Raw genomic sequence first — 25,393 nt, forward strand, 5'->3', positions numbered from 1 at the left:
TGTAGAGGAAGAAAATACGCAACAAGTTTTATTCAGCGTTAAGTCCACCAGCACAAAGATTACAGGAGATAGAAAGTGCATTAATAAAAGCTAGTCTTTACCAAAAAGAAAATATATTATTGATTCAAAATATCTTACACTTGAATGATGTAATAACTTATTCTGGGCACCTACTGATTAAGAGAAATACCAAGTGAATGGCTGCTTCATAAGGAAATCTAACTTCCTGGTTAAAGTCTGAGAATTTAGTAGAGATCACTGAGTCCAGCAGTCTTCCTTGCTTTCTGCATTAATGCCCTCAGCTGGAACTGCTTGCGAGACAGAAGACGTACATGCTGCAGAAAGAAAGAATAAGAACAGAGGGTTATTGGGAAAGTTTTGATATAATCTTAATTATATTGCAATATGCATTTTCAAAGCATGACATGTTCCATGACCCAAACGGGATGTTAGTTTTTTGGAAACGCTAAATGCCTTAGGTTACTAAATGGCATGACTTGCAGATGGCTACCAAATGCAACTCTACAGTATATTTTTTGTGATTTTAATTGTTGACTCTGCATATATTCTTATGAAAGAGAAAAGGAGTAATATGTACTTCCAAGGTGAAGTCAGACTAATGCACTTCCAGTTCTAACAGTTCTTTTAACAGTAGATAAACAGACCTAGCAAGCTACATAAGAAAGAAATAACATGTCTCTACATAGTGCATTGTGCACTGGATGTTAAAAGCAAAGCTTAAGTGGTAACCTGGGGGAAACCTCAACTGTTAGAAAAAGGAAGGACTGGTAACTCTTGTTACCCAGGGGCCCCAGAACAGACTATTAACGCTTCTGCACACTAATCTTTCCAGATCCAATGGCAACATTAAGTACTCCGACATACACATTTTGTGTAGTTTTATTCTACGTTAAAAAGTGTTTTTATTTCATGTGCCATCACCATGCACGTAAGTTCAAAATAAAGGAAGGTTATTCGATCAGACATTATGAAAACTTTCAGCACGAAGGACGGCAAAGAAAGGGAACATGTTTTCTAAGAAGGTCGCTGCTAGAGATGCAAAACTAGCTGGCCTTTTTTTTTTTCTTCTGTGATTCTAACACTGCACTGGCTGCCTCAACAGAAGCATCCACAGACTGCAAGTGAAAAGCTGTCTGAAGCACCGTTAGTTTCTCCAGAACTAGGATGCCACCCCAACAGAAAGCTTATGTTGACACTGCTGCACCCATCTAATGATAAATGACTTCGGATTTATAATGCTTTTAAAATTGGGTCTTTTATCTTAATTCTGAAATTCCTCTTTTAAAACTTAACTTTCAACATGTAAGTATTCATGTTCTCGCAGGACCCTCTTCAGTGAAGAAATCACTAACATAAGCTGAACAAAAGAGTTTGAAGTATTTAAACACATTTAAAACGCACATCTTAAAAACATCCCAAGAAACCTACCTTTAGAAAGACATCTAGGTCTATCACTCCACGTCTCAATGCTTCCCCAAGATAGAAGATGGTGTCTTCAATTGCATTTTCTTCTGCATATAAGTTCAGGATCTGCTTGTAAAGCGGTGCCGTGGGAATAATAACTTCATCTATGTCATTATTTTCTGACTGACTTTCCATTTTCTCTAAGGCAGAACTGAGCTCCTCATCCTTCTTCTTGAGAAGTTCAATGTTCTTGTCAACTTCAGCCTAAAAAACAATTGAGATGTTTGTTTATTTCTTAGGTCTTAAGAGCTGAATGTCTTCTTGTGATACAACTGTCAAGATGAAAGATTTTTAGACATGACAGTTGATTCTTTACTTGCCTACTCATCTCTATTACGATTTTTACCAAAGGAAAGAGCTACCAATCTATAGGTTTTGGATTCTTCAATTTAAAAAAAGTAAAGGCTGTTTTAGATAATATCAATCCATTACCAATTTATAACTGTAGAGAAGGCATTCTAACAGTCTTTAAGTATTTTGAAGGTGACACATAAAGAAAGATAACCATTTAAACTAGCTAAAGATAGTAAAAGCAAAGCCAAAATAATTATTTTCTTTGGAAATGTGTCTTCTGGAGTAAGTTCCTATACACATTTGCTGAGCATCGATCAAACAAACACTTAACCGTATTGACAGAAAACAAAATATGCTGGCTTTACCCACTAATGGGAACTATAATTTAACTGTATCTGTATGAGGTGTACCTCCTTTTGCTACTTTTGAATTTGCCTCCTGGTATTTTTAATGTCCCAGCGCTAACACACTGGAAGAGACTGTACACCACTGTGGTTTTCCTCATATCACTCAAAGCTGTGCAAACCACTATCATATTCCACTCTCTCTGTCCCCGCTGTTTGTTTTTTTTTCCAGACTGAAGTCCTAGCTTACTTCATCATGCTTTATATGGAAGTTGTCTGCTATGCTGGATCATCCTTCTTGCCTTTGCATCAAACATCTGCAGGTCTATTATGTCCTTTCTTTCCAAGATAGGAAAGACAAGAATTACACACTACATTTAAAGTGGGCACATTATAGATTTACACAGTGACATAGTGGTATCCCCTGTTTTCTAGCCCTTCTTCATAATTTCTAATCATTTTTTTAAAACCATATCTGAGTGCTAAGCTGGTTTCAGAAGCTGCTCATCAATCCCAAAATCTTACTCCTGAGCAGTAATGCAAGGAGCAGATGGATTAAGCAGAAGATGTCAGGCCTTAATGAAAAATTGCAGGAATTTCTGAGCATACTGAGTGGAAGAGACTCTTGTCTTGGAGAGGAAAAAGCCTGAAGGTTATACAAGGAAGCTGTGACTACAATCAGTGTCTCTGCACTAAGACACTGAAATGCTCTCTCTCTGCATTATTATCCAGAAACTGAGAAACAATTATGAAATAATCTCACACCACTAACATCTTTCACAGGGAGAATGGGGAAAAATAATACTGTTCCTCTGCTGCTGCACAATGACATTTGTAAGATACACACAGGACACTACTATTTCTGACTTGTTTCAGTCTGAACACATGCACCTCAACTGACAAAGAGAATATATCTTTTAAAAGCAATACACTGGAAGTTTTGATATTTCTTATCATGCTTAATAATGAATTAATTACATGCTTCTGTTCACAACTATCAATACTCGGCTACATAGCAGTGGTTCATCTCAGCTTACCACTTCTTGATCCAGGCGAGTTACCATCTCTTCCAGTTTCTGGTGTCCTTTCTTCAGGTCCTCTTCTGTTCGTTTCAAGGCATTGAGTTCAGCTTGTGCACGATCCATTTCTTCTTTCATCCGCCATCTCAGTTTATCACTGACTGCTGAAATAAGGGAAGCTCGAATGGTATCCTCACTGATAGTTCCATCTCTACTGGGTCCTGCACAAGAAAATTCACAAGCATAAAATTAACTCTGTTCTGCACTGGCTCCAGTATAAAGCCACTCTGGAAAAAAAGTGGCTAACTTGCTGTATGTACTTTAGCAATATCACACAGTAAAATAAACTGTTTTCCATAATTCAGAAGCAATGAAGAGACCACAGTGAGATAAAATGCATTCAGATGTGCACAAGTAAATTTAAGAGTATGCATCCATTCATTCACTTTACCATTCCCATATGCACAATGTTCCTTTACCTTAAAAATGGGATGGCCATTTCCCCTGAAGCCTACGAATGTTGTTAGTCTGAGTCTTAAAAAGAAGAGTAAGTTTCTGGTAAACTCTACAGGAATCAATGGATGCGTGTATTCAACCACAATTAGTGTAATGGCTGGCTTGAGACAGTGAATTTGCCTATAGATACTCTATGTTGAGGCTTGCCAATTACTGGTTTTGTGTTTTTCTTTTGTTTTGTGTTTTTTTGGTTTTTTTTTAAAAATTAATAAAAATAGATGAACATTAAGCTAATAAAAATAATTTTCAACTAAAAAGATCTTAACTGTTGCCCTTTTATATTTACAAAGATCTAATAGCAAGGTCTGTTTTAAGTGACAAATTACTGGACAGTATCAAGTGATTAAAAAGCTACAATATGAACTAGTCTTTCCAGTTAGTTTCACAATTATTATTCAGCCATCCTAGGGCAGGTATGGGAGGGCAGTAAACCAATCAGCATTAATAAAGGACATTTGTTATTGAGGTAATCTTTAACAAACAATATTTACAAAAAGATTATAAAGCAGGGAGACAAATGCTAATCAATCGTATTAGCATATGGTTTATAGATATGTTCTAGCAGACTAAAATCAGATGGCAGTCTTTTAGGTACATGTTCAGTGTTACACTAGGCCTACCATTTATTTTTTTTAAACTTCTGCAGGATGGTACTGTAATTGGAGCGGGGTTGGGGGGAGCACAGTTTATAAAAAATTAGGTAATGGTGTTGAGGCACCCATGAAGAACCTATAAAAATTGTCTCTGGATAAAATTCTTCTTTAATGTTAGTTGAATAAAAAGCATTAGTCAAGCATACAGAGATTCTGTGGAATTAGTTCAACAATTTGATTCTAACAAAACCAAGCATAGCTGTTTTAGGTAAGTGTAAAATAAAGATGATGTCATACAATCTGGAACACTAATTTGCCAGTTTCACTTGGTCCATCCTGCCCAGAAACTCGGGGCAGTAATTTTAGCAGTAGTGAAACAAACTACTAACCAGTATGTTTCTAGTATTATATAACTAGTTTCTATAAATGATTGATGTTACAGTTAAACAGCAACAGAGGCTGATATGTAACTCTTTATTAAATCACATTTTGATACAGCAATACTAGAAAATATAACAGAAGAAAAAAAATTTCTAGTATATTTCATTAGTCCCTCTCCCTCTGAAGCACTATAGGGCTTTCACATTTAAGCCTGAATATTACTACTGCTTTTGCAAATCAGCCTTTCAATAAGATCACCTAATTCCAAGAGTCTGTCACTAACACCTTTTTAAATAGAAAGGTAAATCCTTTTGTCTGTCACAGGAAATGTATCTGCAGACCAGGAAACTCAGATTGCTCTCGGGAACGTAAAGTGGCTACTGGTTGCAGAACTGTATCCGTATTTATCACAAACCACTTCAACCATTCTATAAGAAAAACTGGAGTGTCACAGTTTCCCCATGCTTGTGCATCCCTCACACCTTTTAGATCAGTGAAATTTCAATTGGATTGTAACAACTACTAACAAAGCAAGAATTATAGCAGGTTTTGTGCCTACTTTCCAACTTTTATGGATGAAATTTAGATAATTTAGAGAGATTTGAAGTTCTGTAACTGGAAAGAAAACTTGCAAAAACAAATTTTACCAAAGTTACCTTTTTATCCAGACACACAATTATCAAAACACTGAAGTTGTTACGGCATTACATACATCATTTTCCAGTACCCTAGATCTCAAAAAAATTACAAAGTGAAAAAATACTCATCAAGGCTCCCGTGAATCTTACATAGCTAAAGACAAAATCATTAGCACGTCTTTTTTTTCCTTCCCCAAAAAGTGTCTCAAGTCAGCTGAAATCCAATCAACTGCTTCACCTTTCTTAATAATCACAAGCCCTCAGAAGAAGAAAAAGCAAACAAGAAACAAACCACACATTAATTTTGCCATTTAAACACAGTAGTTCAAAGATTGGTATTTTCAGAGTAAGTTACCCTAAAATAAACAATGACAAAAATATTTTTGAATATGTTATTGATATTACTCAAAACTAAGCTACTATTAGCCAGAAATAAGATTACAGTAATTTTACTATAGTTATTCAGGAAAAGAGTTGGCTGTTAAGTGAAATTTCAGTACTACAGTGTTCTTGGGGTAGGTTGGATATCTTCCTGATAATCAGCAACAATCCAGAACACAGTATAAAAATCTAAACTCTGCCTTTAGAAATAAGCATCTGAATAGAAAAATTAAAAATTTTCTGTTAGGATCTCATAATAATTTAAAATAAAATAAAGTAAATCTGTTTGGAGCGTCTGTTGGTATTGTAATACTAACAAATACAAACTGTTGTTGGTAAGACTGCACACCTCAGAATCCTTGAAACATCCAGAAGATTTTTTGGACTTCTGCTGCTAACAGAACAAGACCGCATAAATTCGTATCTCTTCCCTATGCCTTTTACTTTACTCATGTCCACAAAACCTACACCAAGCCAGATATCTGGAAAAACAAAGCTATGGAAATGACATGAAAGGAACTATGGGAAGGTGCACATCATGCTTACTAATACACCAAACTCTTCCAAAATTAAGATGACATCAGATTTTGAGGATTACTAACTAAAGTGTGAACACTTTACTTACAAATTGCACCAGAATATGTGTAATTTTTTTTTATAAAAAAGGATAATTACTATTGGAAAAAAAGAGATTGAATCAACTGCTGCAAAGATAGCCTTATGAAAATATAAATGTTCCAACACTTGATCTCATTTATAGTTCTGGCTTAAGCTGTTCACCCTGTTGCCAGTCAATAAGGTAATTTTCAGTCTTTGGTTAAGCAGTCAAATGGCACCATACACACAAACCCAGGAATTATTCATTGCTGCTTCTTATGAAAAGGAGAAAAGAACAGTACTTTGTTCACTGAAAAGTAAAACTTAAACCAAGTCAGTCAAACTGTCTGTGACAAAGAGTTCATTCACTGTTTAGGACTTCCAGCTTAAGGCAGACATCTGTAAACATACATGCTCCAATTAAAACCCCAAAGATCCGATTTCACTTCAATAACAGCACTAGCATGATTTCGGTTACTGTTTACTTTACATAATGTATTATTCTCTAACATAACAAACCAGACACCAGTTCTACATTTTTTTCCCCTTGATATCCCTCACTCTGGGAGATTTTACACAAGGCTCACTTTAACAGTAAAGCAGGACAGAGGAAAAAAAATAAAATTTAATACACGCAACACAGTGAAAGTTCATGTAGAAGTGCCAACAGACAGGAAAAAGGTCTTTGAACATATAAAAGACCATTTTAACACAGCTCAATTAGATTTTATGTGTCTTCTTAAAGAGCATGAACCCTTAGCATTTTCCGTCACTTCCATAATTAGCCCAGCTTGGGGAAGATTTTATGGCACATAGCTGTTAAATCCACAGAGCGCTGAAACCCTTAACCTTTACCAGGCAGAGTCTGGTTTCAGAAGTGACCTTACAGAATCATCAAACTAGTAACTGCATCAGAAAGGTAATTAATGGCAGCTGATCAAACAGAAAGAAAAAGCCTCAAGGACTATTTGAAAAAACAGCTCTTATTAAAAAATTAAGCTACTCTGAATGAGTATTTGCATTCAATTCAACTAAGCTCACTATAGGAAATACCCCACCACCACCCACACAAAACTCTGAAGTTGTAGCACCTGACATACTGTTAAATAAACTATCACAATAAAACTATCTGGGTAAGAAATAAATATTTGCAGTTGAAAGAAAAAACAAACACCAATACTGTACTGTAAAAAACCCCACAGTACTATAAATACAGTGGATGATTAAAGACACATGTTTGCATTTCATTTGGCACAAGAGATAAACCATGTATAACAGGTGTATGGCATTAACCTAGCTGCATCAAATGCATCAGTCTAATGTTAAATTGCCACTACAAAATCTGGCATTACAACATGGTATCTGACAATCTAACTCAGGATGTGAAGACCATTCTACTATAGTTGACAGATATTCCACCTCTGTTCATCTTCCCTGGGGATACGAACGAGGGAAAGAAATGAAACAGAATGTATCTATATATTAAGTTAACTCTCTACAAGACAAAAGCAAAACTGGATCTGTTTGAGAAAGATGCTGCAGAAAGCCAGTGTTCACTAGAAAGGTTCTTATCACCTCCCTACATGACAGCGAGTGGAGACCCATCAATTTTCAAGGACCAAACTACAGCCCCCCAGCACTGAGTACTGCTTGAGCTCCTTAAGTGGCACAGCGGCTGTCTTGCAGTGTGTGTGGTAGACACATGTCACATCAGAGAGGAGATAACCGCTGACATAACCAACAACTTTCAGAAAAGACTCTTCTAATTCAGAAGGCTGAAAGAACGTGGACACTAAGGATGGGATCAGGCAAAAGAAGGATACAACATACAACTTATTGTTGTTTCCACATTCTGCAGCAACAGAACAACTCCTCAAATAAAGTAGAAGCATCTATCTTCCTTTGCCAAGCTGTGAACTTGTCTTGTCCCCACTTGTGTGAATGAAAATTTCAAAATACACACAGTTCTGGAGGGAAGAGCGTGTAGACATAACCGGGAGTTCACACACTGAATGAAGAACCTATGGACGCACTTTTAAATTATGATGTAAAAGACTACAAATGATTGATACTCTAAACAAGGTCACAAAAAAGTCTATGTCCTTACCATATAACTGCTCCAAAAGGACTATCATCCAATTGGAAAGTTACTGCATCAACTCCCTACTTAACTAGATGACCTTTATCACTGGTTCCCAATCCATTACACATACGCTGAAAGTGAGGTGGAGTAGAAACTAAGCTTGTGTGTTTTGCCAGCACAGGGCCACAGAGCAGCAGACTGGGAAAAGATAAACATTAATACCCTAGATCTTGCTGTTGAAGGGAAGAAAGACGTAACAAGTAGGGACCATTAAGAAGTAACAGTGAAAAGGCTGGAGAAGAAACTCAGTAAAAATGAAGCTCATTCCAAACGCGTTGGAAACCTCTGCTTTAGATAGCTACTACTTTTGGAGTAAAGAAAGTATAAATAAAAAAGTAAATAAAGTGAGTCCAGTAAATGATTAAATGAGGACAAAAGCATTTTTATAAAGCACAACCACGAACAGAGCAACACAGACAATCAAAAGTCACCTACAGTTAAAAAGTGAGGAAAATACTTAAGGTACATTCAGTGTTCTTTAAAATACTCACAGAGCACACACATTGCATTGCACAAACCCAGGAATATATCAAGTTCCTGAATGAATAAAATATAAGGCAAAGGACATAAGATGTATTTTATTCTTACTCTGAATAACTTTTTAAATTGAAGATCAATACTTTGAAAGGTCAGATTAAGAACAATACATTCCTTTCTCCATTTTCCTTCTTTACGTATCAGTTATAGAGGGAAGCTCCACTTCAGACAGATCCTTTCAAAGCTACTCACCAACAGTAGTCACAGGAGGCTGCGAAGGGTAGTACTGAACACTAGTGGTTGCTGGAAATGGAACACCACCCGGATAAGGATAGGGATAGCTGCTTTGACAAAGAAAGATACACTAATGTTATGTAACTATTTGTAAAAAATCATCCATGTATATTATCTTTATGTCACCATGTTAAACACTTGTTCACATAATAAAATGTTTAAACTGCAGGCCAAGTTATATTTTTTCTGTTTTCCTGATCACATGAACATCTTTCACAATTTATATTTCTGGTATGATTTAAGAAGGTACCATTTTATCTGAAACCCTACCTAGTTATTGCCTGGTCAAGCACTTGGATCATTCCAAATTCTCTTCAATCTCCGAATCTTGCCATGCAATTTCTAACGTGCCATCCAAAATTCCAAAAGTATTCCAAAGAAATTATTCTAGCTACAAACTCACAAACAGTAATTTCAATTTAATAATTTTTAATATGAGATTGGTTAACAAGATGACTGCTGAACTGCTTTATGTAAAAATAAAAATGTTGTGCAAAATATGGTTGGAAGATAAAACTCCTCCAGAAATTCTCAGCCCTGCTCTGAAGGATGAAGAAAAGCAAAATTATTCATTTGTTCACTGAAACAATTGCGAGATGACACATAACATGACAGTCTACAATAACTTTCTAAAATACATTTACTATAAAATGAAAGAAGGACTCAAATTATTCAGTACTGAACTAACACCTGCATACAGCAGAGTATTAACTATGGCTATAAGTAAACAAAATGGCCCAAGAAAACAAGTAAAATATAAAATAAGCACATTCTGTGCCTCTCCAGATAACTGCAAATTTAATAGTTCTTAAAACCTTTCTGTTCATTCATAGATTACCCTAAAAATAGTTCTTCTGTTATTCATTTTTGTACAAACATTAAGAGCACTTTACATGAACGTATGTAGGAGGAAAAAAAGGTGCCATAAGAACTTATCAAAATCCCCCCTTTTTCACTTCTTAAAACATAGCACCCCACCTTCCTAACGTTTACAGGGTTTTAAATGATTTTTTTTTTTTAAAAATCAAAACGTTATATACTACGGCAGCTCCTCATATGCTTCTAAATCAAAATCAGGACATAAGGATATTAATAATAAAAATAATTAATTATGATGTAAAAAAAAAAATGTAGGTACACACTAGGAGGCAGCAATTGGCATCTTACTATTTGCTAAGACAAAACCGTAAGTCTTCTGGAAATGCTTTATTCCCAACTATTATATAACATACTTAAAGAAAAAGTCTTGTTTTATATTAATAAAAAAAGCTTTTAAAATCGTTTTGCACTTTTCAAATTCTCTTAGAGTGCTCTGAATTAAGTCCACATTTATGCTGGAGTCAAAGTTTGTTGCAAATTAGCCCAAACAATACTAACAATGCTAATAAAAATTCCCAATTTGTAGGGATACATTTCTTTCTATATCATGTAAAACATATTAACCATATAAAAAACTAATCTGATATATGAGTGAAACAAGATAACATAAGACAGGTAATAATTTTCAAAATATATTCACCACCCACGTATATTGTATTGGAAGTAACACTAAAAAAGATAAACCTTTCTGAAACTTTCTTTTGGCTACTAACAAGAATTCAGTCCTCACTTTTAAAAAAAACCTCCTAACATGTTAATTATACAACAAATATATGATAAGAAAATGCACCTAAGACTAAATACTATTCAGTGAAACTGTCTATTATGTATATGATGATGGTTTAAAGGCGTTCTTACCTCGGGTTTGGAGTGCTTCCTGCTGGATAGGGAGATATTCCACCTGGAATGCCCGGCACATAGGAAGCTAAATAAAAATAATGATTTTGTTTATTTTTACTTTTCAGAATTTTAATATATATTAGGATCACACTAGTGAGGTGTACTTATGCTGCAGTTAGATGCTTTTCAATGTATTGAACAACGAATACAGTGTAACACAACAAAACAAGAAGAGAAAGGGGTCATTCTGTGGTCAAACCCCCTCAATAAGGCGTACCCTGCATGCTTTATCATCGCCATCAGTTCTCACAACACTCCCCCTCCCAGTTTCCCATGCTGTTCCTGTGCAGCTTGGCAAAAGCGATACATGCAGACATTCGTTGTGAGCTCGCTCTCTGCCAAGTGACCAAGGCAGCTGCGTCCCCTCAAAACACGTAAAGTACTAAACTGCAGCAGACCTTCCCTCCGTGTGTTCACCAGGTAGAATTTCCTTTTCGTATTCAAGCATGTTTTCAGAAAACACAGGCAAATTTTGCATTTCTGAAGATTCTACCTCTACCTGTCAACTTTTGTTAAAATATTTTCAAGAGTATTTTGTTCGGAGGGAGAGCATGAGAACTGTAACTGAAGTCAGTTACACATTCCTTAGAACAACTGCCTAGAACACCTTTCACCGCATATTTATTTTTTTCTTAATCATTACTTTAAACTAACCACTGCATGGATGAAAATGTTTATCAATTTAAAAATCCCCAATGAATGGCTGTAGTAAGTAAAATGTGGACACATAAGAAAAAGTATCTGCAGCTAGGAAACTCAAAAAAATGGCATGTTATTAAAGATGACCCAGCTGAAGAGCTGTCTCCATTTTTTCTATAATGGCTAAAAAAAGAAAATAACCTTTCCAACGTAGCCATTGTTCTCTACTCACTAAATAATGACTGTATAATTTCAGTACCTTCAGAGTAGCTAGACTTCACAAGTTGGTTAGCTCTTTAACAATCCAATAGTGTTCTTATCCAGTAATTTCTGCCATTTAGAAGCCATACTTTAAATAATTTTTATCAGCACATATAAATGTCTAAGGCTTTCATAGTCCTAGCAATTTCAAGTTTCTTCTTGGAAATCTGACAATTCTATTATAAAAACCATGTTTTGAATATAGTTATTCCATACTTCTAGTAAATTTAGGAATATTACATCAAATAGCTTTTTTTTTTTTTTACAAGAGCTTTTGAATGATTCAATTTTTCAAAAAGGGCTTCATTTCTTCTTAAGCAGTATCTAGAACTTAAATAAACCCCAAAACCTAGATGTCTGTAAAATAAGGAAAAACTGACCACACCAATAAAACTAAGCAGCTATTAACAATGTGAAAGTCCTGAAGCGCGTCCACTAGAATTACTTCGGCTATTCTAGCACTGAGTGACTGCAAGAGTAATCAAGTGTGTTTCAACAGATGGTCCTCCCTTAAAGAACAATACAGGTGACAGCCTCTACTGAGACTATACTTGTACTGACACCCACTGTTCTTTGAAAATCAGAACAGTAGAATCATCTAGTGCTCCCACAGGCTAGTGCTGGACAAGCTAAAAAGTCCCAAACACTTACCTTTAGCCAACTATCCCTAATGGTCCCGTTATTTTTGCTACCCCCTTTCTTGCATGTTAAGAATCTAAGACCTTGTTTAAAAATGGTTTAAAAATGGTTTCTGCTGGAAATTGTAATGAATAGTGCTTCAGCTTTTCCGATGTAACACTATGATCTGATGAAAGCTGTATTTCAACAGAAAACAGACACAGCCTTAAAAATGCAGCAAAAATATATAACACCAAATACAGCTACTCTACCATTACATTAATGTAGAACTCTTACAATATCATTCAACAACCTGCAGCTACTCTGCTCCCATTCCCCACCTCCCCCAGTCTTTGGTTTGGGTCTACTCTCTGCTGGTTTGGGGTTTTTTTCCCCCCACCCAATGCAGAGTCTTCTTCAGAAGAATTTCTAGGATTTTCTGTTTCCCACTTTCCCTTCTTCCCCCCACCCACCCATCCCCAGTCTTTAAAATAAAATGCCTCTAGAAGTTTAAATAAATCAGAGTTTTTTAAAGTTTTGATAATTTTTGCAAGAAAATGAGTACTAAGTCAGAGTACCAAATTGACAGAGAAGAATGGAAAAATCACAAGGCAGGTTTTTTTCCTATACAGCCAGCAACAAACAAACCAGGAGTGTGGGCACAGAAAAAAAAGGCAGTATGCTTTGGCTTATTAAATCAATGGCTGCAGGAAACTTAACAGATGGACTTCTATTATCAGAAAAAAAAAAATTAAGATACAGTTACCTAAATAATTTCTTTTTAAGGTTATCTCTGAATATTGACAGGTTACTCGTTGTTTTGAGAGGCTTAGGGTGTGTGGGGGGCTGTTTTTGTCTTATTTAAATACAAACTTGACTTTTCTCTCCCTTCAAAAGCTGAAAAAAATTACACACATTTTCCAACATACTTCAAAAAGGTCAACTACAGCAAATTCATTAGCCAGCACTACAGAAAGTCATTCTGGAGTAGAATACAACATTTGTTGACAAACTATGCAGAGCAACAAATCACTTTTTAATATAAGTATTTGTAGAAATTAGTAGCCATGGCCACTTACTAGTTGGTGGGCCTGTTGCCTGGTATGGTGGGTAGCTTGACGAAGCAGTAGGCCGAGAAAAGACTGGAGGTTCCTCACCAAACACAACGATCATGACCTGAATCAGTTCGAGCAAGTCTGACTGGGGCTATGAGGGTAAGCAAATCACAAGTTGTTGATTTTGTTAACAGACAGTTTAACTATAATAACAAAATGGTAATGATTCATCAGCTCTTAAAAACCATCCTTTTATTTGGGGTTTTTAAAAAATATTTACATATATCTAAACATTAAAAAGCCAACAAGATATATAACACTATATCTATATATATAGATAGATATACAGCTCTCACACACATATATATGCATATTTAACTTCCTTTATAGATTTCTTTACAGATTGCAAACCCAGCCAGCTGGTATTCAAAACTGTACAGCAAAATACAGCTGCAGTAGTGCTGACACTCAGAATAATCTGGATAATACACGGTTTCCTGTCAACTGCAGGGCAATAAATGACTATGCAATGATGGATTATAATAATTTTCTAAAACTTAAATCTACTCTCCAACATGAAAAAAGTACAGATCACTAGGTTTTCAGGCATTTCAGTTTCATAGATCATATAGCTTTTGCTCAAGTTCAGAATGGTTCAAGAGAAAATATATTCTAAGCTACTAAGGAGTGGCATAAACCTCTTTTAAATATAGCTAAACTAGGCTTCTCAGTTTATTACTACAGTCAATGTAGGCATGATTTCCTTTCACCAAAATAAGGACAAACATCATGAAGGCAATATTGGATTAAATATCCTATTTCAAAATTTTCTTAGCTCTGTAACCCACTTATTTATTTTTACCAACCTCTCAAACAGAATGAATTCTGTATTACCTGTATCTTAGATGATCATCTTGCTTGTGGCAAGAACTACAGCCTGATCTGGGCAGTCACGCTTAACAAATTTATTCCTGTTAATCACTTTTTACAGAACTACGCATCTTGTATCATTCTTCTGACCTTGACAGCACAGTTTATCTTCTTTACAAGTCCATGCTTTGGTCAAAACATCTATCAGGCCTACACTGCTCAATGCCTTTATTTATTGGTAAAGCAAATGTATCCACATACTTGAAGCTCCAGCAATGTTTATATAAAGAAGTCCAAGTGCTCATACAAGTCCATTTTAGTCACAGAGATTAATTTTAGCCCAGAGATGTTTCACAGAATTTATAATTTCCCTTCTGTAAATATTCTTATCACACAGATCATCACAACAGCGTCATGCCAGGGAAGGATGCCGATGCTCCACTGTTTCATCAGACAAACTGTAACTAAACGATGCAATTAACCAGGCAACAGAATGCAGCATCCTGAACTTTAAGAATTACAAATAACAAGCAATTGTTTTCATTTAAAAAAAATGGTTTAAGATCTCAAATAAAGAGGATTATGGTTTTTGTTAAAAATGATACAACTATCCCTAAAGGTATTCAGAACCGAGAAATTTGAGGATTTCAAGTTCCATATACTTACATATTTCCATTCATGCAGATAAGGAAGGTATATCTTTCCATTTGCATCAACATGCTTCCCAGTTTTTATTGTCATAGAGCTAGTGGGTTTAACAAAACAAATTGGGGGGTTGAAAGGGTAGGTGTCCAGCAGCCACAAGCAAATTGGGATATTATATGTGTTACCTAGAAAAGATATTTTAAAAGATTTTAAAAGTTACTCCAACTCTAACTGTCCTATCCAGATTTATAATAAACTCTTTAACCCAGTAAATTCAACTGTGCAGCATGAGAAGCTAAAGCTGACATCTACTAATAACATTCAACAAAGAGATCACAATATGGCTATGAACTCAATATTTTTCAGAATAATTTAATTTTTATTTACATTATTATTATTATCAAATTATCGTTAGCTGCAGCAATAAATGGCTTGCAACACTCATCTAATTGAGAAGCTTGAAAAGTATTGAAAGAAAAGAGATGTTAGAGCACTGTAGAAGACTGAAGAAGCAATGCTCAACGTTAAAATTTTATTCAACAGCAAAAATAGGGAACAATTTCTTTAAAACACTATACTTTGGACAAGTAAAGGATTTCAAGAAAACAGCAATCACTGAAATAGTGAAGTTGAACCATGCCATATCTAAATAGTTTTTCATGTAATTTGGGAAAATAATGGTGGTGATGATAATGATAAATGCATACCTCTGTAAGGCACAGGAATGGTTCCACTGAGGCTCATTAACTCCCTAGATGAGCCATCATTAAAAACTGAAAGGGAACAACAATATTTTTAAAACAAACATATCTACTACATTAATCTCTGTTCAGGTTATACCCCATCTATTTATTAACATAAGTTTTCGGATGTTACACATATATAAATTCAACTTGAAAGGTTCTGCTCTTGCACATTTATGAACTAGGAAATGACTGTCTACGATCAGGTAACTTCTTATGAATAACATATTTCTGAGAAATGAATGACTAATTATTGTCAAACTACCTTCAATGCAAATAAAATTGTTTCCTCATTCAGAGACCAAGTAAAACATGTTGGAACTATACAAACTGCAAATCATACAAATTGCTGCAAAGATAATCTGAAATCAAACTTAATCTAAAAAACAAACCATCATTTTAGGATTACAAAGAATTCCTTATGCTTTCTCCAAACAAACAGTTCAGCAAGAATACTGAAAACTACTGCGCCATAGGCATTTATTACATAATCAGTACAGGTAATTTAACCAAACAACACTACACTGAAGAGGAAGAAATGTGTAGCACTTGACTCACTGCCACATCTTAGTCCTAGTTCACAAACCGCACAGGAACCCTGATCTCAATTTACTGAGTTGCTGTATTTAGTTTTCCCATCCTTTCAATCCAATAGATTATTCTTGGCTGAATAGATCAACTTCTGGTAATAAAGCTTTTATTTTCCTAATTTCACCTGAAAGTTTCTAGTCTCAAATGTAGCTTATGGTGTACAGTTTTTTTGGTGCTAATATTCTGCAAAGGCAGGTAGAACACGTTGGGACTTAAATGGGGCTATATCTTTCATTATTAATATAAACGTGAAAATTATCTCAACGTCAACAGCAACATAACCATTTTCTTGTTGCTCATTTCACTGCTCCAAATAGTAACAATTTTCTGTAAGTGGTTCTGTGCTCAGCCTTTCTCAAGCAGCTCAGAAAGAGTTAAGTAACAAACAGACTTCTTGCAACAGCTCAAAGCTGTCTGGAATTCTGACCACTATCGTTGTGCAAACCCGCGATTCCAACCGCAGTCCTTTCACTATTGTTTTTGATTCTCCAGTCACTGCATGAACTTTTATTTCTGTGACAGCTGCTGGCTTGCAGCTGTTCAAGTAAAAACTAATTTTTGTTTTACCCGTCCATGTCCTTTCTTAATACTTCTCAATACAGGTTTAGAATTTAGAAAGCAGAAGACTATAAAATCTCTGATGACGTGTTAGTAATATAAATTAGCTCACAGAGGAATCCCACAGGTAACAGTCAAAAAACGGTGATCAGGAGAATGACCTCAGCTATGCTGGCTCGTCGTATCTTGTGAAACCATGCCCTCAGACTCTGGAGCTGTCCTTAGATACCATCTTCATTTAACGCACTCAAATTTAGTTAGAGCCTTTAAAATAGCTAACGGTGATTGTCATTGTTAACTTACATTGCAAAACCCCTCATACCAATTTTCTATATACCTAACCATGTTTTCTTCATACTCTTAAGGACTGCCACGATTACTTTTAAAGAAGTTTTGTTCGTCGATTTACAGTTCTTTCTAAATAGAACTCTAAAAACATCCTTATATGACAGCAAAGCTGAATTTGTAGGATACCAGCAATCTCAGGACACAAACTGATATGACATCACTGAGTGATTAACTAAAAGTTAAGCTGTGAAAAATGCAACACTTCTAGTAAGATTAGACAAACTCAGTAATACAGAAAGCTTATTTTAGAAAATAACTGTGTTTCTAAGAAAGTATTGATGTCAAAGATCAAGAACTCAAATTATGTCTTCTAGTTTTAATCATCTTTTTCCCCACAAAAACTACAAAATGTATCTAAACCATCGCCAGTTCAATAACAAAAATTTTCTCATGCACAGACTAACCATATGAATCCATGACAGGTTTGAGGTCCTTGTACTGAGTAATAACACTGGTCGTCTCCTGTATAGTTAGGTCTCTATACTTATACTGGAAAACAAAAGAGAAAGAATGACTTTAGAGGCTAAATTTTCAGTGTAATTTAATTTGGTTTTATTTTACCCAATAGACTGCATTTATGAGAGTTTACATTGATACATGGACATTCTTCTCCACTCTTATTTTGGAATAAGAATTTATTTCTCCATATTACTTAACTGAACGCTGCCTATGTAACACTTTAACAAAGTGTTAAGATGTTTTTAAGACTTAAATAAGGGCCCATACATCAAGTGATGTGGGGAAAGCCACTGCATTTTCATCCATGTTCCACCATAACCAACAGTATCCGAGATATATATGTGAATCTTAAAAAACCAAATATAGTGATGTTTTGAACTTCACAGATATCTTTCATAGCACTTTTCAAAGCATCGCAGTGTTTATCAATCATTGATCAGTACTTTCATGTATTTTATCAACTAGAAAGCAGACGTTTCAAGGCACGATATTTTATCAGTAATAATACTGGTTTTACCCTCTTCCTTTTATCAGGAGCAGGGAGTAACTCAGAACACAGAAGATCTGTAAAACACAGATACACTACTACAGAATTTAACAGTCTCAGAACTATAATCCACAGACAATAAAGGAGATGCCCCTGGGCAACAGAGAGCTGGTTCACTGTGTGGCACAGCTCTTTAACCTTGTAGCCATTCCTCCTGATAACTACCATGAAAAAGAAAGCTAATAAATGTCCCTTGACAATGCTTTCATTGTAATAAAATTAAAAAATAAATCACAGTCTTCAAGTGCCTTAAGGAACATAAGCATACAGCGTTTCTTCATTCAACCATGGTCAGAAGTCAAAGGGCTCAACACAATGAAATGTCTGATACCCAACGCATGCAGATGTTAACAACATCTGAACAAATTAATTCAGATATTATCCAAGAGCAAAGGGCCGTGCCACAGCTAAAAGTCACCTTTGCTCCAACAAACACTCCTGAGTTGTGAAGTTTAGAAACTAACTCTTCTTCCTATCGTCCACAGAGGTTGACAAGGATGCTACTCCTGGCCATGGTAACTTTTATTTAACAAGCAGAGATGAACACACCATGCCACCTCCCAAAATGCCACCTTAGTCTACAAAACACGCCTGTGCTTTGGGAGATGCTGCAACTTACCTTCCTGAAACGACCAAGGGCAAAACAGCCATATTATCAGTCTGCAAAACACTGATCTGTGAGAAAGAAGGCAACCCCTCCAGTAGGGATTACTATTACTCTAGTAGGGATCCCTGCATGTGCAGGGAGGCACCAGCATAGATGTCAATCAGCCAGAGAGTCAAGGCAGCCCCTGGATGCTGTTTTGATGGGAGGGCTGCAGCAAAGCATCTCAGCCTCCTCTGGAAAGTGGGTGCAGGATTGGGATTGTGCAGGAAGAGCTTGACAAGGGAGAGACAACTTTCCTAGCATTTCAGTACATTCCTCCCTCCTTCCCCAACACCTAGCGGAAGCGAGAAATAGATAACAGGCATTGCTAGAACATGGAGATGGAGGTCTGTGAAATTTCAGCTAGACCAGACAGAGACTGGCAGCACATACCTGCATGACTGAATGCGTTACTACAACCATGAATGGGAGCATCTCACCAGCTACCTTAAAAAGAAGGGGTCTTTTTATAGGAATGTAGCTTATGGTGCAGGATATAGGCTCAAGAAGATTGGCATAATCGCTATTAAAAAAAGAACTGGCTTCCACTAACAGAAGCTCCTAACAAGCACACGGAATCAGAGTCAGGATTTAACTCCGCTTTTGGCACAGGAGTCTTAAGTTGGTTTAGTCAAGAAATAGATAAAACAACGCCTGCCTGCTCGGCAGACATACTAGGGTTCTGGTACATGGTGGCTGATAGGGCTGATAAAAACTAGCTTTGGTCTTCTGGGGTGCTTTTAAAAATTAGGCCCAACACCTGAAAATTAAATAACATTTTCATGTCTCTTAAAATTAAGAAAAAGAATATTGCTGCAAATAGTTTTTACACTGAGTGATGAATAATTACTTAATAGAGATACGTTTGTAAGATTCCAGCTACTGCCACAAGTGAAATTGCTACATCAGCTATTAATTTCAGCACTTAAATCCAAATAACTACAGAAGATTGAAGTTCTGTATATTAAAATGACACATGAATAAGTTTTCCTAATGAGAATTATAGCTTTTCTAGAATTTTTTATTATTTACAATGCAAAGTATACTCTCTTGTGCTTATTTATCTTTTCCATTGTAAGGTGTACTAGAATATTACAAGACAATCTTTCCCTGTGTTCATACAGTAAGTAGCTGAGCATTTCCCAGAAATGTGAAAATCTCATTGGAAAATATAAGATCCTAGCGATTTCTACAAAGGTAACTAAAATTAATTAATTTGAGTTCTAAGCTTTTTTTTTTTTCCTCCTCCATTCTCAGATGACAAATGCATCATCCTCATTTTACATATCAGGAAACAGGTAACAGAGAGATAAATCTTTTCAAGATCAGACAGCAGGTAAATACCTGAAGTCAAATTAAGTGTTTATGTTCAGCCAAACTAGGGCTTAAGTCTTTTGTTTTCTCACACACTGAACTATTAAATATGGGAAATATCACTAAGCATGCCTCTACAGAACAGAAAGCGTAACTATTTTTGAAAAATAAAGTAGTAAAATAGTAACTTAATTTTTCATCAGCTATTAAGTACATTGCACTTTTAACTTACCTTCAGAAAGTAAAATGGGGATATAAAATGGGCAAGTGTGGGGGAAAGAGGACACAGGACTACCTTAAATTCTGTTTCTTCTGTGCCATAGCAATAATTCATTGAGGGAAAACAGGTGTATACAAATACATACATGATCTCATTTGCTGACAGCAAGTTAGTATTCAGTACTTATCTTCAAGCTGATTAAAAAAAAATTGCTTATGATTCCATGCAGGTGAAAGACCCTTTAATAAGATTTCTTCAGTTCTGATCACATCCTCACCTATCGTATTTAATTTTAAAATAATGAAAATATGATGATTAAGTGTTGTTAAAAAAATCCCCCCAAACAAAACCATAACTCCCCCTAAGCGTTCAGCCTGAGGGGTTTTCATTTCAAGCTGCTGGACAAAGCGCAGTTTTCACTGGAAGAGTGGCACAACGACAGATGGATCTGTATGATTCAGTGATTAATGATTTACCTTCCAAGAGACTTTCTTTTTTCCTTAAACAAGGCTGATAAAACCCCCACCCTTATCCTAGTCAGTGAAGTTGAACTTGCCTCCCACCCTCATTTAACCGGTGCACGCAAATGACGCTATACAACCCAACAACCCCCCACCGCAGCTCTGGTCCCCCTCGATGCACAGCAGACTCAGTCAGGCAAGCGGTTTCTATTCAGCTTTTATCAGCAATAACCGAACCCAGAACTAAAGTTTCGTAGTACTACAAATAACGACGTGTTTTAGGGTTTCGGTGCACCATACTTCCCTTTACAAACTAACTCAATTTACAGTCTCCAGACACCACCTTTCCACTGCCGCTTCGCCCGCCCGTCGACACCACGATCCCCGCAGCTCCCCGCTACCCCGGCATAAAACCGCAGGCTGGCGAGTGACCGCCCCTGACGAGGGAAACGGGAAGGGGAAGCCGGCCGCTGCTGGGGGCCAGCGCCGAGGCTGAAGGGGACACGGGGCCCCCGCTGCTCCCCGCCGCCCAGCCCCTCGCCGAGGCCGCCGCAGAGGCCGGCCCGCCCGGCGCACCGGAGCGGGGAGCAGGGGTTCTCGGTGCCCCCGAGCGCGCCGTTACCTTGGTGAGCATTTTCTTGAGCTGGCTCTCGGAGACCGCCATGGCGGCCGGACCCTCCTCCGCCCCCGGTGCCGCCGCCGCCACGCACCGGCCCGGCCCAGCCTCCCCTACATACAAACAGGAAGCGGCCTCGCACACCCGCTTCCGGCAGCGACGCCCATTTCCGCCCGGCCCCTGACAGCACTTCCGCGAAAGGCGTGCGCGTGGTGACGGCACTTCCGGCCGCTTCCCAGGGTGCTCGGGGACTCCCCTGGGGGGCGCTGCGCTCTGGCGGTAGTTTGCGCGTCAAAAAGACTTCACAGAACGTACAAAACATCCTTCGTAGTGCGGTTTATTGCTAAAATATATTAATTTCCCGTGAGAACGTGAAGTGCCATGTCCATGCCGGTTATTTTTCAAGAAATATGACACAAAACACGAGAGCAACGAGCCAAGACTAGTTATTTTATAACATAAGCATCAACTTAAAAGACATCCCTGGAAGGATTTGCAGCTTTTTATGATTAAAGCTATTAATAAAACAAAAAAACAAAAAAACCCAATCAAACAAAACACCTGGACTATTAACATGAGAATAAACGCTCAACAGATTAAACACAAGACCACGAAGAACCAATGTAAAACCATAATTTGATGCTGTTTTTTTCCAAAGTAAGAGAAAAAAACCAAACCAACAACCCCCGAGGTCCAGCAATTGTTTTGGCTGTTGTTTTTTTTAATATAGCAGCAAAGTTGGTCACCTGCAGCCAACACGAATTTTGCCCTATCACTCAGCACCATCTCATTTCATGAAAAAAAATTATCTGATTTACTGACTTTTTTTTCTTTCTATTTTTATCTTAATTCTGAGATGAATATAAACTCAGAACTGCTTGTATGTCTGACTCGGTGAGATACGGAAGACACAAAGGAATAGATCCTTTGCTCTGACACAGACCTACTTTTTCTTGGAAACCTTCAATATTTAACCAGTCACTCCTCTAAACACGGAAGGATGATCCTACGCCGCACACAGCAGGAGTGGAGCCCAAATGTTTACCAGTGCAGGCAATCAAGACACTAGAAACCCCCCCCCCCCAAAAAAAAACTTTATCTTAAAAACATCTGCTTTTTGATTTATCTAAAAATCTACATCCTGTTTTTTCACCACATCCTCGGCCTCCCCCAAGGAGGGTTATGGGTTCCATTGCCTTCTCAAGCTGATGTATCCCCCTCAGGCGGATGGAAAGCTTTCTGACATCAGCTTGGCTTTGGATCAAGGCCTAAACTCACAGATACTTCTGCAATACTTAACTGTCAGATTTTGTTCGTTATTTGAAGCCCACCCCCTGGCTCCTCCCTGTCAGGAAGCGCATCTCTCCCAGTGCGGCACAGGGTAAGAGTCTGCGTGTATGTACCAAAAAATGCAGATGCTTAATGCTTTGAACGTCCTTACAGAATAAGAGCAAACAAGTCATCACCAGAAAGCCTCAGATGTCATTAAACATACAGCAGAAATGCATATCCAATACTTCAGGTTTGAAGGGCACTGCTAACGTCAAGCTTTTTTTCCCCTTAGTAACAAGCAGGAGTCCATTGACATAAGAGCATCTGTGATAGGCATGAAAGAGCGAGCTACCGAAGTGTATCCGCCGGTGCCCCGAAGAGCTGGAGCGTGGACGTTTCCTAGACTAGCCCCTGATGCAGCACTGAAAAACCTGGAGGCAGAGTTCTAGCGGGCTCTGCACACTGGAGTTTCTGCAGAGCTGGGTAAAGCCGCACTCCCAGACTATGTCCTAATAATGAGGTGCAAAGAGCTAAGAATAACCCAAGAATCAGGCTATAATTAGCAACAAAAAACCACAGGCAAAATTCAGCTGAATGTAGGTAAAACATTCCTGCGCGCTACCCTCCTCATTTTGGCTTCCAAAAGTGCACTTTTCAAATAAGAAGTTACTATGCAGCACATTATTAAATAATTTAAACCAAAACTGAGAAAGCACTTTTTGGAAGTACAGTAAAAAAACCTTCTTGTTTAATATATAGAAATCCATATATACCAAGCAAGCCTTTTTGCCTAGCAAATCTCCGGATTTTGTGAGCAGACACAGTGGCTTCCCTTGTGCTTGCTTACAGTTTCAGTTGCTGCTGAAGGTCATGAATTGACCCTGCACCGCTTTGCAGTTTCTCTTGCACTAGTGGATCTTCTTCTAGTTTGACCATTTCAATCACTCCGTTGGTTCCGAGAACACAGGGTAGACTTAAGAACACTTCACTGTTTATATTGCAACATCCCTGAAACAACACGCAAAGAACACAGTCACACAGTTACTTGTTTCTGCTCTGTCTGAAGCATGGAACTACACAAAATAACTTGATTATTTTAGTTAGGCAAGGATATTCCATCATACGGCATGTTTTGTATAGGTCAAATTCCAGTTATTTTAGATCCTGTGCAATGGGTTACTGTACAGAAACTGTAAAATATTATTGTACATATAAAATAAATAATCTTGAACCATGCCACACTTGGAGGAGTTTCCAAATATAGATATATCAGAACACTATAATGCAGGCAAAGTTTATACTACAAAACACTGTTTAACCAGTTTCTTAGGTAGAACAAGTAGGGACACTTGACAGTACAGCACCATTAGTTCTTTTAGGACAGAACAAAAGAAATTTAAAAATGCAGCCAAAGGGAGCTATCTGGGGAATATTTTCCATGTATTGATCCCATATTCTGTGAGACACTTCACTAAACTTAGATCTCTATAATTCAAATTTACACTATAGATTTTGTTTACTTATAGGACCCGTATGAGAAATTTCACATCCTGTAGTTACTCTGAGAGACCTGTCACTCGTCTATATCTGCATTTAGTTCATAAACGATTAAAACTATAATTATGAAATTAGGTATATGTCTGTACTTGATAGAATAAGCAGCCTGCTCAATTTCCCTGCACTGGGACATGCAAATAAATCATCCTTCTCAAGCCTGTAAATACAAATGACAAGTAAATGTTTCTACATGTTTTTTTGCCTCACATGAAATGACTTAATGCTTTAAACAAGGTTCAGTCTACAATTTTAAGTTAAATATAGCTTCGTAATCTTATCAATGTAAAGTATCAAGGAGTAAAAAACCAGCTGTTTCAAAGATGGTCAAATAAGATACTGGCAGAAAATGCATTTTATACTTTCATAAAAGATACCAAACTCTTTCGGCCCCTGGAAAAATCTACATTCAATACTGAGCACTTGGAAACTGCGACACACACATTTCTCTTCATTTGCCAAATCTGGGTATTCCAGGGGAGCTGGTCAGCAACCTTGAACATATTTTCCCTCTGGACTCTTGTATTTTTGGGAGAATAATTCACTTTTAATACTGGTTTCAGATTAACACAATAATTGATTTTTGCTCATTTTTGCATTAGAATTGAAAGCTGTTGTTGGAAGAAAGTAACAGAAGTGGTGATACTTCAGAACAGTTACTTTAAGTGAGACGTCTGTGCTGATAAAATTAATAGTCATATCCAGTATTAATAACATAATTACAGCGCTAACTAAAATATATTAATCACACATTTACCTTTGCCAGAGTGGATACAGAATGAACCTTTCTTTTATCTTTCAGTATGCTGTCAGTCAAATCAGCAACTGAGAGCCCAACAGACCAAGATCTCTGACCTTTTCCCTTTAGAACTTCCATAGCTCTATAAACCAGAAAAAGGAGAAAAACATGATGTTTAGATTTTAATTATTCCTATTTTGGCTTACATGTAAAACCCAAAAGATAAATTAAGTGTACTGTATCAGGTAAAGTGTGCTATAAAAACATTATTCTCTGTTTTGGAAAACAACAGAAGG

The 25,393-nt window shown here is 37.0% G+C and overlaps 3 protein-coding genes across 7 annotated transcripts in view; all 3 read right to left on the reverse strand.

The window, feature by feature from the left end:
• SAAL1 (serum amyloid A like 1) overlaps positions 1–5,050 on the reverse strand; it is a 106,215-nt gene extending 101,165 nt beyond the window's left edge. The window contains exon 1 of the mRNA XM_054198347.1: positions 5,047–5,050. The gene's annotated coding sequence lies outside the window, so the exon portion shown is untranslated. The remainder of the gene's footprint in view (positions 1–5,046) is intronic.
• Positions 1–21,869, reverse strand: TSG101 (tumor susceptibility 101). 5 transcript variants are annotated; one of them, XM_054198353.1, is made up of 11 exons: positions 21,539–21,658; positions 20,468–20,649; positions 17,674–17,758; positions 15,737–15,802; positions 15,051–15,214; positions 13,539–13,665; positions 10,900–10,966; positions 9,121–9,212; positions 3,161–3,363; positions 1,450–1,689; positions 1–335 (listed from the first exon to the last, which is right to left on the reverse strand). In XM_054198353.1, the coding sequence occupies exons 2-11, from the start codon at positions 20,600–20,602 to the stop codon at positions 246–248; spliced, it is 1,269 nt and encodes a 422-aa protein (XP_054054328.1). In that variant the 5' UTR covers positions 20,603–20,649; positions 21,539–21,658; the 3' UTR covers positions 1–245. The 5 variants fall into 5 exon arrangements, with proteins under 5 accessions (XP_054054328.1, XP_054054330.1, XP_054054329.1 ...); XM_054198355.1 differs by lacking the exon at positions 20,468–20,649 and having other exon boundaries at positions 9,121–9,209; positions 21,539–21,684; XM_054198354.1 differs by lacking the exon at positions 20,468–20,649 and having other exon boundaries at positions 21,539–21,684.
• UEVLD (UEV and lactate/malate dehyrogenase domains) overlaps positions 21,854–25,393 on the reverse strand; it is a 14,573-nt gene continuing 11,033 nt past the window's right edge. Inside the window, exons 11-12 of the mRNA XM_054198341.1 lie at positions 25,116–25,239; positions 21,854–23,812 (exon numbers count right to left, since the gene is read on the reverse strand). Coding sequence (XP_054054316.1) covers positions 23,648–23,812; positions 25,116–25,239 — 289 coding nt within the window. The 3' untranslated portion in view covers positions 21,854–23,647. The remainder of the gene's footprint in view (positions 23,813–25,115; positions 25,240–25,393) is intronic.

This window comes from Rissa tridactyla, chromosome 4 (genome assembly GCF_028500815.1).
Source record: "Rissa tridactyla isolate bRisTri1 chromosome 4, bRisTri1.patW.cur.20221130, whole genome shotgun sequence".
Classification (NCBI taxonomy): domain Eukaryota; kingdom Metazoa; phylum Chordata; class Aves; order Charadriiformes; family Laridae; genus Rissa; species Rissa tridactyla.

Bases quoted from the DNA above. Each gene is read 5' to 3' on its own strand.
- TSG101 (XM_054198351.1), bottom strand. From the start codon at position 21,854: ATGTTTTGTACGTTCTGTGAAGTCTTTTTGACGCGCAAACTACCGCCA. The intron at 15,803-21,538 runs GTAACGGCGCGC...GTTCCCTTTCAG, and splicing joins TCAAGAAAATGCTCACCAAG to TTTTTAATGATGGCTCATCT. The intron at 3,364-9,120 runs GTGAGTAGCTTT...TTTCTTGTGCAG, and splicing joins GCCTCCTGTGACTACTGTTG to GACCCAGTAGAGATGGAACT.